At 48.8% G+C, this 14,155-nt stretch overlaps 1 protein-coding gene across 1 annotated transcript in view; it reads right to left on the reverse strand.

The window, feature by feature from the left end:
* The window catches only part of CCDC40 (coiled-coil domain 40 molecular ruler complex subunit), a 708,731-nt gene that overhangs the window by 597,228 nt on the left and 97,348 nt on the right, over positions 1-14,155 (reverse strand). Inside the window, exon 7 of the mRNA XM_085617438.1 lies at positions 7,375-7,458. Within this exon, the coding sequence (XP_085473564.1) occupies positions 7,375-7,458 (84 nt within the window). The remainder of the gene's footprint in view (positions 1-7,374; positions 7,459-14,155) is intronic.

Below are 14,155 nucleotides of genomic sequence, written 5' to 3' on the forward strand. Positions count from 1 at the left end.
ACATGCTCAGCAGTCTCTCTTATTCAAATAAGCAGATTTAAAATGCACCGCTAGGCCAGTGTTGCTGTGGCAGCGGATCACATGCACAGCAGTCTCTCTAATGCAGATATGCGGATTTACATACACCGCTGGGCCAGTGCTGCTGTGGCAGCGGATCACATGCACAGCGGTATCTCTAATGCATATAAGCTGATTTACATGCACCGCTGGGCCAGTGTTGCTGTGGCAGCGGATCACATGCACAGCAGTCTCTCTAATGCAGATATGCGGATTTACATACACCGCTAGGCCAGTGCTGCTGTGGCAGTAGGTCACATGTACAGCTGTATCTCTAATGCAGATATGCTGATTTAAAATGCACTGCTGATCCAGTGCTGCTGGTGCAGCGGATCGCATGCACAGCGGTCTCTCTAATGCAGATAAGCTGATTTACATGCACCGTTGGGCCAGTGCTGCTGTGGCAGCGGATCACATGCACAGCGGTCTCTCTAATGCAGATAAGCTGATTTACATACACCCCTGGGCCAGTGCTGCTGTGGCAGTGGATCACATGCTCAGCGGTCTCTCTAATGCAGATATGCTGATTAAAAATGCACCGCTAGGCCAGTGCTGCTGTGGCAGCGGATCGCATGCACAGCGGTATCTCTAATGCAGATACGCTGATTTCAAATGCACCGCTGGGCCAGTGCTGCTGTGGCAGCAGATCACATGCATAGCGGTCTCTCTAATACAGATACGCTGATTTTCATGCACTGCTGGGCCACTGCTGCTGTGGCAGCGGATCACATGCTCAGCAGTCTCTCTTATTCAAATAAGCTGATTTAAAATGCACCGCTAGGCCAGTGCTGCTGTGGCAGCGGATCACATGCACAGCGGTATCTCTTATGCAGATACGCTGATTTACATACACCGCTGGGCCAGTGCTGCTGTAGCAGCGGATCACATGCTCAGCGGTCTCTCTAATGCAGATACGCTGATTAAAAATGCACCGCTAGGCCAGCGCTGCTGTGGCAGCGGATCGCATGCACAGCGGTATCTCTAATGCAGATACGCTGATTTCAAATGCACCACTGGGCCAGTGCTGCTGTGGCAGCAGATCACATGCATAGCGGTCTCTCTAATACAGATCCGCTGATTTTCATGCACTGCTGGGCCAGTGCTGCTGTGGCAGCGAATCGCATGCACAGCAGTCTCTCTAATGCAGATAAGCCATGCACCTCTGGGCCAGTACTGCCGTGGCAATGGATCGCATGCACAGCCATCCACAGCCGCTGCAGGTAAGAGCGGTGGGGCCAGGTGAGGGGTGATTTCAAGAGAAGACTACAAGGGAAAAATAATTATATATTTAATTGTCCCTCGTGTTCGTCTCTCGAAATCCCCCTCACCTGGCCCCAATGCTCTTACCTGCAGCGGCCACGGCTGTGCACAGCGGTCTCTCCAATGCAGATAAGCTGATTTACATGCCTCACTGGGCAAGTGCGGCTGTGGCCGCTGAACACATGCACAGCAGTCTCTCTAATGCAGATAAGTTGATTTAAAATGCACCGCTGGGCCAGTGCTGCTGTGGCAGCGGATCACATGCACAGCGCTCGCTCTAATGCAGATAAGCTGATTTAAAATGCACCGCTGGGCCACTGCTGCTGTGGATCACATGCAGAGCGGTCTCTCTAATGCAGATAAGCTGATTTACATGCACCTCTGAGCCAGTGCTGCTTTGGCAGCGGATCACATGCACACCGGTCTCTATTATGCAGATAAGTTGATTTACATGCATCGCTGGGCGAGTGCTGCTGTGGCAGCGGATCACATGCACAGCGGTCTCTCTGATGCAGATACGATGATTTACATGCACTGCTGGGCCAGTGTTGCTGTGGCAGCAGATCACATGCACAGCAGTCTCTCTAATGCATATAAGCTGATTTACATGCACCGCTGGGCCAGTGTTGCTGTGGCAGTGGATCACATGCACAGCAGTCTCTCTAATGCATATAAGCTGATTTACATGCACCGCTTGGCCAGTGTTGCTGTGGCAGCGGATCGCATGCACAGCAGTCTCTCTAATGCAGATATGCGGATTTACATGCACCGCTGCTGTGGCAGCGGATCACATGCACAGCGGTCTCTCTAATGCATACAAGCTGATTTACATGCACCGCTGGGCCAGTGCTGATGTGGCAGCGGATCACATGCACAGCGGTATCTCCAATGCAGATAAGCTGATTTACATGCACCGCTGGGCCAGTGCTGCTGTGGCAGCGGATCACATGCACAGCGGTCTCTCTAATGCAGATAAGCTGATTTACATACACCGCTGGGCCAGTGCTGCTGTGGCAGCAGATCACATGATCAGCAGTCTCTCTTATTCAAATAAGCTGATTTAAAATGCACCGCTAGGCCAGTGCTGCTGTGGCAGCGGATCACATGCACAGCGGTATCTCTTATGCAGATACGCTGATTTACATACACCGCTGGGCCAGTGCTGCCGTGGCAGCGGATCACATGCACAGCAGTCTCTCTAATGCAGATATGCGGATTTACATGCACCGCTGCTGTGGCAGCAGATCACATGCACAGCGGTCTCTCAAATGCATATAAGCTGATTTACATGCGCCGCTGGGCCAGTGCTGATGTGGCAGCGGATCACATGCACAGCGGTATCTCCAATGCAGATAAGCTGATTTACATGCACCGCTGGGCCAGTGCTGCTGTGGCAGCGGATCACATGCACAAGGGTCTCTCTAATGCAGATAAGCTGATTTACATACACCTCTGGGCCAGTGCTGCTGTGGCAGCGGATCACATGCACAAGGGTCCCTCTAATGCAGATAAGCTGATTTACATACACCTCTGGGCCAGTGCTGCTGTGGCAGCGGATCACATGCTCAGCAGTCTCTCCTATTCAAATAAGCTGATGTAAAATGCACCGCTAGGCCAGTGCTGCCGTGGCAGCGGATCACATGCACAGCGGTATCTCTAATGCAGATAAGCTGATTTACATACGCCGCTGGGCCAATGCTGGTGTGGGAGCGGATCACATGCTCAGCGGTCTCTCTAATGCAAATAAGCTGATTTAAAATGCACCGCTAGGCCAGTGCTGCTGTGGCAGCGGATCGCATGCACAGCTGTATCTCTAATGCAGATATGCGGATTTAAAATGCACTGCTGGGCCAGTGCTGCTGTGGCAGCGAATCGCATGCACAGCAGTCTCTCTAATGCAGATAAGCCATGCACCTCTGGGCCAGTACTGCCGTGGCAATGGATCGCATGCACAGCCATCCACAGCCGCTGCAGGTAAGAGCGGTGGGGCCAGGTGAGGGGTGATTTCAAGAGAAGACTACAAGGGAAAAATAATTATTTATTTAATTGTCCCTCGTGTTCGTCTCTCGAAATCCCCCTCACCTGGCCCCAACGCTCTTACCTGCAGCGGCCACGGCTGTGCACAGCGGTCTCTCCAATGCAGATAAGCTGATTTACATGCCTCACTGGGCAAGTGCGGCTGTGGCAGCTGAACACATGCACAGCAGTCTCTCTAATGCAGATAAGTTGATTTAAAATGCACCGCTGGGCCAGTGCTGCTGTGGATCACATGCAGAGCGGTCTCTCTAATGCAGATAAGCTGATTTACATGCACCTCTGAGCCAGTGCTGCTTTGGCAGCGGATCACATGCACACCGGTCTCTATTATGCAGATAAGTTGATTTACATGCATCGCTGGGCGAGTGCTGCTGTGGCAGCGGATCACATGCACAGCGGTCTCTCTGATGCAGATACGATGATTTACATGCACTGCTGGGCCAGTGTTGCTGTGGCAGCGGATCACATGCACAGCAGTCTCTCTAATGCATATAAGCTGATTTACATGCACCGCTGGGCCAGTGTTGCTGTGGCAGTGGATCACATGCACAGCAGTCTCTCTAATGCATATAAGCTGATTTACATGCACCGCTTGGCCAGTGTTGGTGTGGCAGCGGATCGCATGCACAGCAGTCTCTCTAATGCAGATATGCGGATTTACATGCACCACTGCTGTGGCAGCGGATCACATGCACAGCGGTATCTCCAATGCAGATAAGCTGATTTACATACACCGCTGGGCCAGTGCTGCTGTGGCAGCAGATCACATGATCAGCAGTCTCTCTTATTCAAATAAGCTGATTTAAAATGCACCGCTAGGCCAGTGCTGCTGTGGCAGCGGATCACATGCACAGCGGTATCTCTTATGCAGATACGCTGATTTACATACACTGCTGGGCCAGTGCTGCTGTGGCAGCGGATCACATGCACAGCAGTCTCTCTAATGCAGATATGCGGATTTACATGCACCGCTGCTGTGGCAGCGGATCACATGCACAGCGGTCTCTCTAATGCATATAAGCTGATTTACATGCACCGCTGGGCCAGTGCTGATGTGGCAGCGGATCACATGCACAGCGGTATCTCCAATGCAGATAAGCTGATTTACATGCACCGCTGGGCCAGTGCTGCTGTGGCAGCGGATCACATGCACAGTGGTCTCTCTAATGCAGATAAGCTGATTTACATACACCTCTGGGCCAGTGCTGCTGTGGCAGCGGATCACATGCTCAGCAGTCTCTCCTATTCAAATAAGCTGATGTAAAATGCACCGCTAGGCCAGTGCTGCCGTGGCAGCGGATCACATGCACAGCGGTATCTCTAATGCAGATAAGCTGATTTACATACGCCGCTGGGCCAGTGCTGGTGTGGGAGCGGATCACATGCTCAGCGGTATCTCTAATGCAAATAAGCTGATTTAAAATGCACCGCTAGGCCAGTGCTGCTGTGGCAGCGGATCGCATGCACAGCTGTATCTCTAATGCAGATATGCTGATTTAAAATGCACTGCTGGGCCAGTGCTGCTGGTTCAGCGGATCGCATGCACAGCTGTCTCTCTAATCAGATAAGCTGATTTACATGCACCGTTGGGCCAGTGCTGCTGTGGCAGCGGATCACATGCACAGCGGTCTCTCTAATGCAGATAAGCTGATTTACATACACTCCTGGGCCAGTGCTGCTGTGGCAGTGGATCACATGCTCAGCTGTCTCTCTAATGCAGATACGCTGATTTTAAATGCACCGCTAGGCCAGTGCTGCTGTGGCAGCGGATCGCATGCACAGCGGTATCTCTAATGCAGATAAGCTGATTTACATGCACCGTTGGGCCAGTGCTGCTGTGGCAGCGGATCACATGCACAGCGGTCTCTCTAATGCAGATAAGCTGATTTACATACACTCCTGGGCCAGTGCTGCTGTGGCAGTGGATCACATGCTCAGCTGTCTCTCTAATGCAGATACGCTGATTTAAAATGCACCGCTAGGCCAGTGCTGCTGTGGCAGCGGATCGCATGCACAGCGGTATCTCTAATGCAGATAAGCTGATTTACATGCACAGCTGGGCCAGTGCTGGTGAGGCAGCAGATCACATGCTCAGCGGTGTCTCCAATGCAGATAAGCTGATTTACATGCACCACTGGGCCAGTGCTGCTGTGGCAGCGTATCACATGCACAGTGGTCTCTCTAATGCAGATAAGCTGATTTCAAATGAACCGCTGGGCCAGTGCTTCTGTGGCACCAGATCACATGCACAGCGGTCTCTCTAATACAGATATGCTGATTTGCATGCACTGCTGGGCCAGTGCTGCTGTGGCAGTGAATCGCATGCACAGCAGTCTCTCTAATGCAGATAAGCCATGCACTGCTGGGCCAATACTGCCGTGACAGCGGATCACATGCACAGCGGTCTCTCTAATGCAGGTAAGCTGATTTACATGCACCACCGGGCCAGTGCTGCTGTGGCAGCGGATCACATGCACAGTGGTCCCTCTAATGCAGATAAGCTGATTTACATACACCTCTGGGCCAGTGCTGCTGTGGCAGCGGATCACATGCTCAGCAGTCTCTCCTATTCAAATAAGCTGATGTAAAATGCACCGCTAGGGCAGTGCTGCCGTGGCAGCGGATCACATGCACAGCGGTATCTCTTATGCAGATACACTGATTTACATACACAGCTGGGCCAGTGCTGCTGTGGCAGCGGATCACATGCACAGCGGTATCTCTAATGCAGATAAGCTGATTTACATACGCCGCTGGGCCAGTGCTGCTGTGGCAGCGGATCACATGCTCAGCGGTCTCTCTAATGCAGATAAGCCATGCACTGCTGGGCCAGTACTGCCGTGACAGCGGATCACATGCACAGCGGTCTCTCCAATGCAGATACGCTGATTTACATGCACCACAGGGGCAGTGCTGCTGTGGCAGCGGATCACATGCACAGCGGTCTCTCCAATGCAGATAAGCTGATTTAAAAAGAACTGCTGGGCCAGTGCTGCTGTGGCAACGGATCGCATGCACAGCCATCCACAGCCGCTGCAGGTAAGAGCGGTGGGGCCAGGTGAGGGGTGATTTCAAGAGAAGACTACAAGGGAAAAATAATTATTTATTTAATTGTCCCTCGTGTTCGTCTCTCGAAATCCCCCTCACCTGGCCCCACCGCTCTTACCTGCAGCGGCCGCGGCTGTGCAGAGCGGTCTCTCCAATGCAGATAAGCTGATTTACATGCCTCACTGGGCAAGTGCGGCTGTGGCCGCTGAACACATGCACAGCAGTCTCTCTAATGCAGATAAGTTGATTTAAAATGCACCACTGGGCCAGTGCTGGTGTGGCAGCGGATCACATGCACAGCGGTCTCTCTAATGCAGATAAGCTGATTTACATGCAGTGCTACTGTGGCAGCGGATCACATGCACAGCGGTCTCTCTAATGCAGATAAGCTGATTTGAAATGCACCGCTGGGCCACTGCTGTTGTGGCTGTGGATCACATGCAGAGCGGTCTCTCTAATGCAGATAAGCTGATTTACATTCACCGCTGGGCCAGTGCTGCTGTGGCAGTGGATCACATGCATGCCTGTGTCTGTGTTGAAGCTGCACTGGATCATATGCATTGCTGTGCAAATGCTGCAATGAAACTGGTTCAAATGCTCGTCTACGTCTGCTGCAAAGACACTTGCGAGTATGTATGTCAGTGATTATATCTATATAGCATACACCTAGTTGAAGAATAAAACACCACAGTACAACACTGGTTCACAGACATTGCTGAGTCACTACTGCAGTGATGCCGGACCAAATGCATGGCTCTGTCTATACTACCGTGACAGTGGACCACATGTGTTGTTATGCCAATGCTGCTGGGACACTGGATCACTTGCTTTGCTACGCTGGTGCTGCAGTGACGTTGGACCAGCCTCATCCCTTGTTACAATGACACTGCTTCACTCCTATGGCTAAGTCTATTTGAGGCTGCAAACCATCATGCACACCAATGACACCGTAGAAACACAACTAATACGTACCAATTCGCGCAGCTGCAGGTTCACAGTCTCCATTCGCTTAATAAGGTAGCTCTTCAGGGCGGACTGAAATCTCGTCATCAGGGGCTATAACACAGATAAAGAAGAATTATTTGTCACATGCATCATCACAACCTTCCAGCCTCTGGACTGAGACATAGAGGCCTCAGGCTAAGAAAATCTCTTGCTGTAAAGGAATTGCTCTATTGCTGGATCTTCCAGCAATGACTAGGTTTGGACTGGCAGAGGTCATTCTCAAAAGTGCCTTCTTGAACACGTTTAGTATTCTTCAAAGTGTGTCTCTTGGTGGACCGCATTGTGTTTACAGGTCAAGGGAAGACTCCATACTGTAGCAGAGCTTTCCGACGCTGTCTACTTGTTAGCTATTTAGCAGTCAGGGTTTCTAAATGTCTCTTGAGAGAACTTCACTTTAAACATAACTGTTCATCTAATAAACATTTATTTCTATGTTGTGTTAGCCTGTGTATCATAATGTAGTCAAGCAGCAAAAACAACAGCATATCAAGGTCTCTCCAGGAAATGCTCAGGGAAGTGCACACCCTGCAACATTTTTTACATTTTGTTGTGCTAGTGTCTCAGACTTTCAGCAATTTAAATTAGGACTGTTTCCAAGTTTCTATTCCAACTCTGCATTTATTATGAAAACAACATATACTAATGATACAAAGTTGAAATATCACAATTCGCTAAGTCTTCACCCATTGAGTCAATATTTGCTGGAAGTAACTTCCACAGTCATTAACATGCAACAAACTTCAAGTACTGCCATACATATTCAGGCTCTGATTAGGTTTTTTGGTATCTAGCCGCTCTAAAGTAGCTTTCACTTTGCGATTAGGGCCTTTTTAGTGCTGAAAGGTCCCATTTTAACTTTTCTCACAGAATGCAACAGGTACTCCACAAGAGCGCTTCAGTAACTGGCTCATTTGTATGCTCTTTTATCTGACAAGCGTCCCAGTTCCTGCCGATGAGAAATATCCCCATAAAATGATGTTGCCACAGCCATGTTTAACAGCAGGGATGAAGTCTTTTGGGTAATGTGCTGTGTTCAGTTTGGGCCACACATCACCCTTTAAGTTTAGGCCAGAAAGAGCACAGATAGCTGTCACAGGATAAAGTTAGAGACCCATTAGACAGATGCAGCCAAAGTTCTGTTGCTGGAAGACAGCCCCCCATTTCAAGCCTTAGACAAGCGACAAAAGAAGGAATTTGTTAGCAAATAACTGTAGCGAGAAGTGTTCTGGGTAATCCTTCACACTGTGTTGCCAAATTCTGATTTGCTAATACCCAAGAAGAGGCAACTTCCCGCTGAGGGCTACTAAAATTGTTGGTAAATGTAGCAATATAAACAAGGTAAAATGTGCCTGTGGGCAAGCTGGATGAAATAGAGAGGTTACTTTCCTGACACAAGAACACAATAGTGCAGGTTTTTCGTTTTCAGACATGGTTGTTTATTTATGGATGCAAAGCAACAATTCAAGACACAGACTTTGAATGCATTCCAGTCTTAGATGGTTTGTTGTTGTCTTTTGGTTTCTGTTTATCAGAGACTATAAAAGAGCAATCATTCATGGTTTCTGTAATCCGAAATAAGATGCAAAGATATGCGTTGTGTGCTAGTTATCAGAATACAAGGTTATTTTACTCACAATTTGAGCAAGAGAGATGGGAGTACTAAGAATCCCTGTCTAGCCCCTGCACGAGCTCAGATTGTGCAGAGACCTACCCCTAGAAAAAAAAACACAAAATGGACTGATAAAGGATACGGCACAGAGGCCCTGAATAAGGCTATTTTTGTGTTGCAATGTTTACTTCATGTAGATATTAAATCTGTATTGCTAAACATTTTGCAGTCGTACAGATGACAGAGAATGCAATATCAGACTTGACGTTTTGATGATTTAGCTTCTAAATTATCAAATTAATTTAACAAAAAATAACAGACATTAGACTACAAAACGATAACTCTGTAAACCCCAGGGTGTTGCCTTTTGTGGAACTTAAAGAAGCTACAACTATGACTAAGTTCAGGATGTAGAAATAGATAAAGACAAAAATGGGTCCATAAAATTGTCAAATCAGACACCACCAGAGTGACCCGACATTTTGCAACCTCTTGATTCCTGCATTCAGGACACTGGAAACAACTCTATGGAAGAAGCAGCTGTGCGTAATACTTAAACCAGGCCATGGCTGTCTCCCTCTTACGAAGACTAGCCTCGTATGGATCGTCCTGCAAGTTTCTACCCAGTACCGAACCGACATTTGAGGGTAATATTTTTAGAAGCACTGCAAACTCTCAACTACCAACTTAAAACCTAATAAACCCTTACCAGCAAGGATTCTGCCCAGCACGCATTAACAAGTCAGTGGGGCTGGAAGTAAAGAAATGTCGTCCAGAATATGGAACACATGATGGCGTTGGTATTCCTAGATCTGCGCATCACAATTAGTGCAGAAACACACTATAAAATATACATTCAGCAAAAGAGTGTGAGATTCAAAATGTTTTTATGAAATGGTGAGATAATGATCACATTGTTGTACACTTGAAATACGTTGCTAGTGCTACAGCAGGAAACCATTATTTAAAGCGCTAAAAGAAATTCCGAAGTGTCCAAACGAAGCATCAGCTTGGCCTGCTTCTGTGGACTTCCCTTGAAATGGTGAATTACCCACTACTGGTAGAGTGCTTGTAAAGCACGATGGATATCACAGAAAAAGAAACAGCTAGATGTACTCCTTTCTTGAAGCTCAGATGCAACAGATACAAGTCAAAAACGCCTACTCCTTGGTTAGCCCTGTTCACTGTCGGTGTCTTTCGGTTCTATCCTATCCTGCTTCCCTACTTAATGTGTATACGTGTCTGCTAGTCCGCGCATCATTGCGGCACATCAAGGTGAATTTTTAAATGTGTGAGGCTAACACTCAGATTTGAGGCCAGTTGGTCGGTAGATGCACTTCATGACTGCTTGGAGGCATGGAAGTAAATTAGGTCCATTGTGGAACAAAATGTATGGTACAACACACCTCCCCTGAATAGAAATGGCAAGACTAAATTCAGCAGGATAACTAGACTGCCAGAGATTAGCATTTCTGGAGTTTAGTTAGACAATATTCAAACTTTCTTTCAAATGTTTAGGTGTTCAACGTAAGCAAGAAGGAAAGGTTACATACATGTAATTCTAATTTTACATAAACTGTTTCCTCATTGAATTCTGAATACTAGAATATCTCCACCTTTCTGCACCATCTCTGAACACTTTCTGCAAAGAGAAATAGTTATTTCCGAAACCATACCACAGACTATGAGAGGACTTGACTCATTTTTTCAAATACTCCACACAGAAATAACTCACATCTATTCAGATCTAATCTCTCAGAATCGACTATTATTTCATCATGTTGTTACTTTCTTGCTCAAGGAAGCGAAAAGAACAAGTTACTTACCTTCGGTAATGCTTTTTCTGGTGGATACAGTATCTGCCTGTGGATTCCTCACCTTGTGAATATCCCCTGCGCCAGCAACATTCGGAAACTTTTGTAGCAGTCCACGAAGAAGAGGTCAAAGACGACGTCACAGAGACACGGCTCCGCTCGCGACTCCGCTGACGTCACCAGCTCCATAAGAAGACCTCGTCAGCGTGATGACGTCAGTTCCGCCCTTTTTTCCGTACCTTCGAGGCACTCGGACGGACTGACAGCAATATATACACAGTATACATAGTACATAATATATAAAGCAACACACACAGTGTGGAGAATAAGCAGAAAGGCAAAAGAAATAACACAATGCCTTTGACAGTAACAAAACACATTAACAGAATTACAGGTATAGAAGGATGGACAACGGGGAGGCGGGTGGGTCAGTGAGGAATCCACAGGCAGATACTGTATCCACCAGAAAAAACGTTACCAAAGGTAAGTAACTTGTTCTTCTGATGGATACATCTGCCAGTGCATTCCTCACCTTGTGAATAGATTCCCACAGCAGTCCCACTCCCGGAGTAGGGTGTCCACCCTTCTATACCAGAAAGTCCTGAAGGACGGAACAAGCAAAATGTCCGTCCCTCCTCACCTCGGTGTCCAAGCAATAATGTTTTGCGAAGGTGTGGAGGGAGGCCCAAGTTGCCGCCCTACAAATGTCCTCCACAGGAATACCCCTAGACAAAGCAGAAGTGGAAGACTTTGCTCTAGTGGAATGAGCCCTTAAACACTCTGGAGGTTCCTTACCAGCCAGGGAGTAGCATATCTTGATGCACAAGACAATTCATCTGGAAAGGGTGCGCTTGTGCACCACTCGACCTTTCCTGCAGCCAACAAAGCCCACGAAGAGCTGGTCATCAACTCTGAAGTCCTTAGTCCTGTCCAGATAGAAGCTCACCGCCCTCTTAGGGTCCAAGCGGTGAAGTCTCTTCTCCTCCTTGGAAGGGTAAGGGAGAGGATAGAAGGTAGGAAGGGTAATGGACTGCCCCAGATGGAAGGGAGTTACCACCTTAGGCAGAAATGCAGCCCTGGTCCTGAGTACCATTCTTTCAGCATGAATGGTCAAGAACGGGGGTTTTGAACTTAGAGCTTGAAGCTCACTTACCCTTCCTTGCCGAGGTGATTGCAATGAGAAAAACCGTCTTAAAAGACAACAATCTCAAGGGACACTTGTGTAAGGGCTCGAAGGGAGAACCCATAAGATAAGTCAAGACAAGGTTTAAGTCCCACTAAGGCACAATAAAGGGAGTAGGAGGAAACCGGTTTGTGAGGCCCTTAAGAAAACGAAGAACAATAGGTGATTTGAATAATGACGGCTGATCCGGCAAGCAAAGGAAAGCCGACAAAGCCGATAAGTATCCTTTTACAGTAGCCACAGCAAAGCCTTGCGGAGCAAGAGAAAGGGCAAACTGCAGAATGTCAGACAAACGAGCCTCCAAAGGATCAATTGACTTCTCTCCACACCAGAGAACAAATTTAGACCACCTATAGGAATAGATAGATTTGGTGGAATGACGTCTGGCAGACACAATTACATCTACCACATCAGGTGGGAGAGAAAAAGAGTTCAGGTTGCCCCGTTCAATCTCCAGGCATGAAGGTGTAAGCTCTGGAGGTGGGGGTGTAGAACCTGCCCCTCCGATTGCGAGAGGAGGTCTGCCCTCAGAGGGAGACGGAGCGGAGGGCACGAGGAGAGGTGGAGAAGATCTGAATACCACACCCTTCTTGGCCAGTCTGGGGCGATCAATATGACTTGGGCCCGTTCTTGGCGAACCTTCCTCAGAACCCGAGGAATCAAGGGTATGGGAGGAAACGCGTAAAGGAGTCGTGAGCCCCAACTCAACTGAAACGCGTCCCCCAACGCTCCCTGCATCGGATACTGGAGACTGCAGAATGACGGGCAGTGAGCATTCTTGCGGGTGGCAAACAGGTCCACCCGAGGAGTCCCCCACATCCGTAAGACGTGACGAACCACCTCCGGAGGGAGCCTCCACTCGTGGTCAGCGGAGAACTGCCGACTGAGACTGTCTGCACGCACGTTCAGAACTCCGGCCAGATGATTTGCCATCAGACAAATCTGATGGTCCTGAGCCCAGGACCATAGACACAGGGCCTCTCTGCAGAGACAAAGAGACCGCACTCCTCCCTGCTTGTTGACATACCACATCGCTGTAGTATTGTCCGTCAGGACTTGAACAGACTGACCGCGAAGGGAAGGGAGGAAAGCCTTGAGTGCTAAACGAATCGCCAGCAATTCCAGAAGATTGATGTGAAGCAACCTTTCCTCTGGAGACCAAAGACCCTTGATCTCCAGATCCCCCAGATGTGCACCCCACCCTAAAGTGGACGCGTCCGTTATCACTGTGGCCACTGATGGAGGTAGATGGAAGGGCTTTCCTTGAGACAGATTGCCCTCCACGCTCCACCATGACAGATCCTCTGCAGCTTCTCTGGAGATCCTTACAGACTCCCTGAGATCTCCTTTGTGCTGATACCACTGCTTGCGGAGGCACCACTGGAGTGCCCTCATGTGCCAGCGTGCATGGTTGACCAACAGAATGCAGGAAGCAAACAGACCGAGCAGGCGAAGGACCTTCAGGACTGGAACAACCGCTCCGTTGCAAAATAAAGGAATCATTTCCTGTATGTCGATAATCCTTTGAGGCGGGGGGAATGCTCGACACACAGTCGTGTCCAGTACCGCACCTATGAACAGGTTGCGCTGAGAGGGCACCAGGTGAGATTTGGGCACATTTATCGAAAAACCCAATTTGAACAACAGCTGAGTTGTATCCTGCAGATGATGCAGCACCTTCTCTGGCGACTCCGCCTTGATCAGCCAGTCGTCCAGATAGGGGAACACGGAGACCCCCGACCTTCTGAGATGGGCTGCCACCACTGCCATCACCTTCGTGAAGACTCGGGGTGCAGTAGTAAGACCAAACGGAAGGACCGCAAACTGATAATGTTGCGACCCTACCGTAAACCAGAGATACTTCCTGTGCGACTTCAGGATGGGGATGTGAAAATACGCATCCTGCAAGTCGATAGACACCATCCAGTCCTCCTGATTCAGCGCTTGAAGAACCTGAGCAAGGGTGAGCATCTTGAACTTCTCTGTCTTCAGATAAAGATTCAAGATCCTGAGGTCCAATATCGGACGCAATCTGCCATCCTTTTTCGGGATCAGGAAATACCGGGAGTAGCATCCCTGACCCCTCTCCTGCTCCGGAACCACCTCTACTGCACCTTTCTGTAGTAACTTCAGGACTTCCTC

Source organism: Triturus cristatus, chromosome 7 (genome assembly GCF_964204655.1).
Source record: "Triturus cristatus chromosome 7, aTriCri1.1, whole genome shotgun sequence".
In the NCBI taxonomy this organism is placed as follows: domain Eukaryota; kingdom Metazoa; phylum Chordata; class Amphibia; order Caudata; family Salamandridae; genus Triturus; species Triturus cristatus.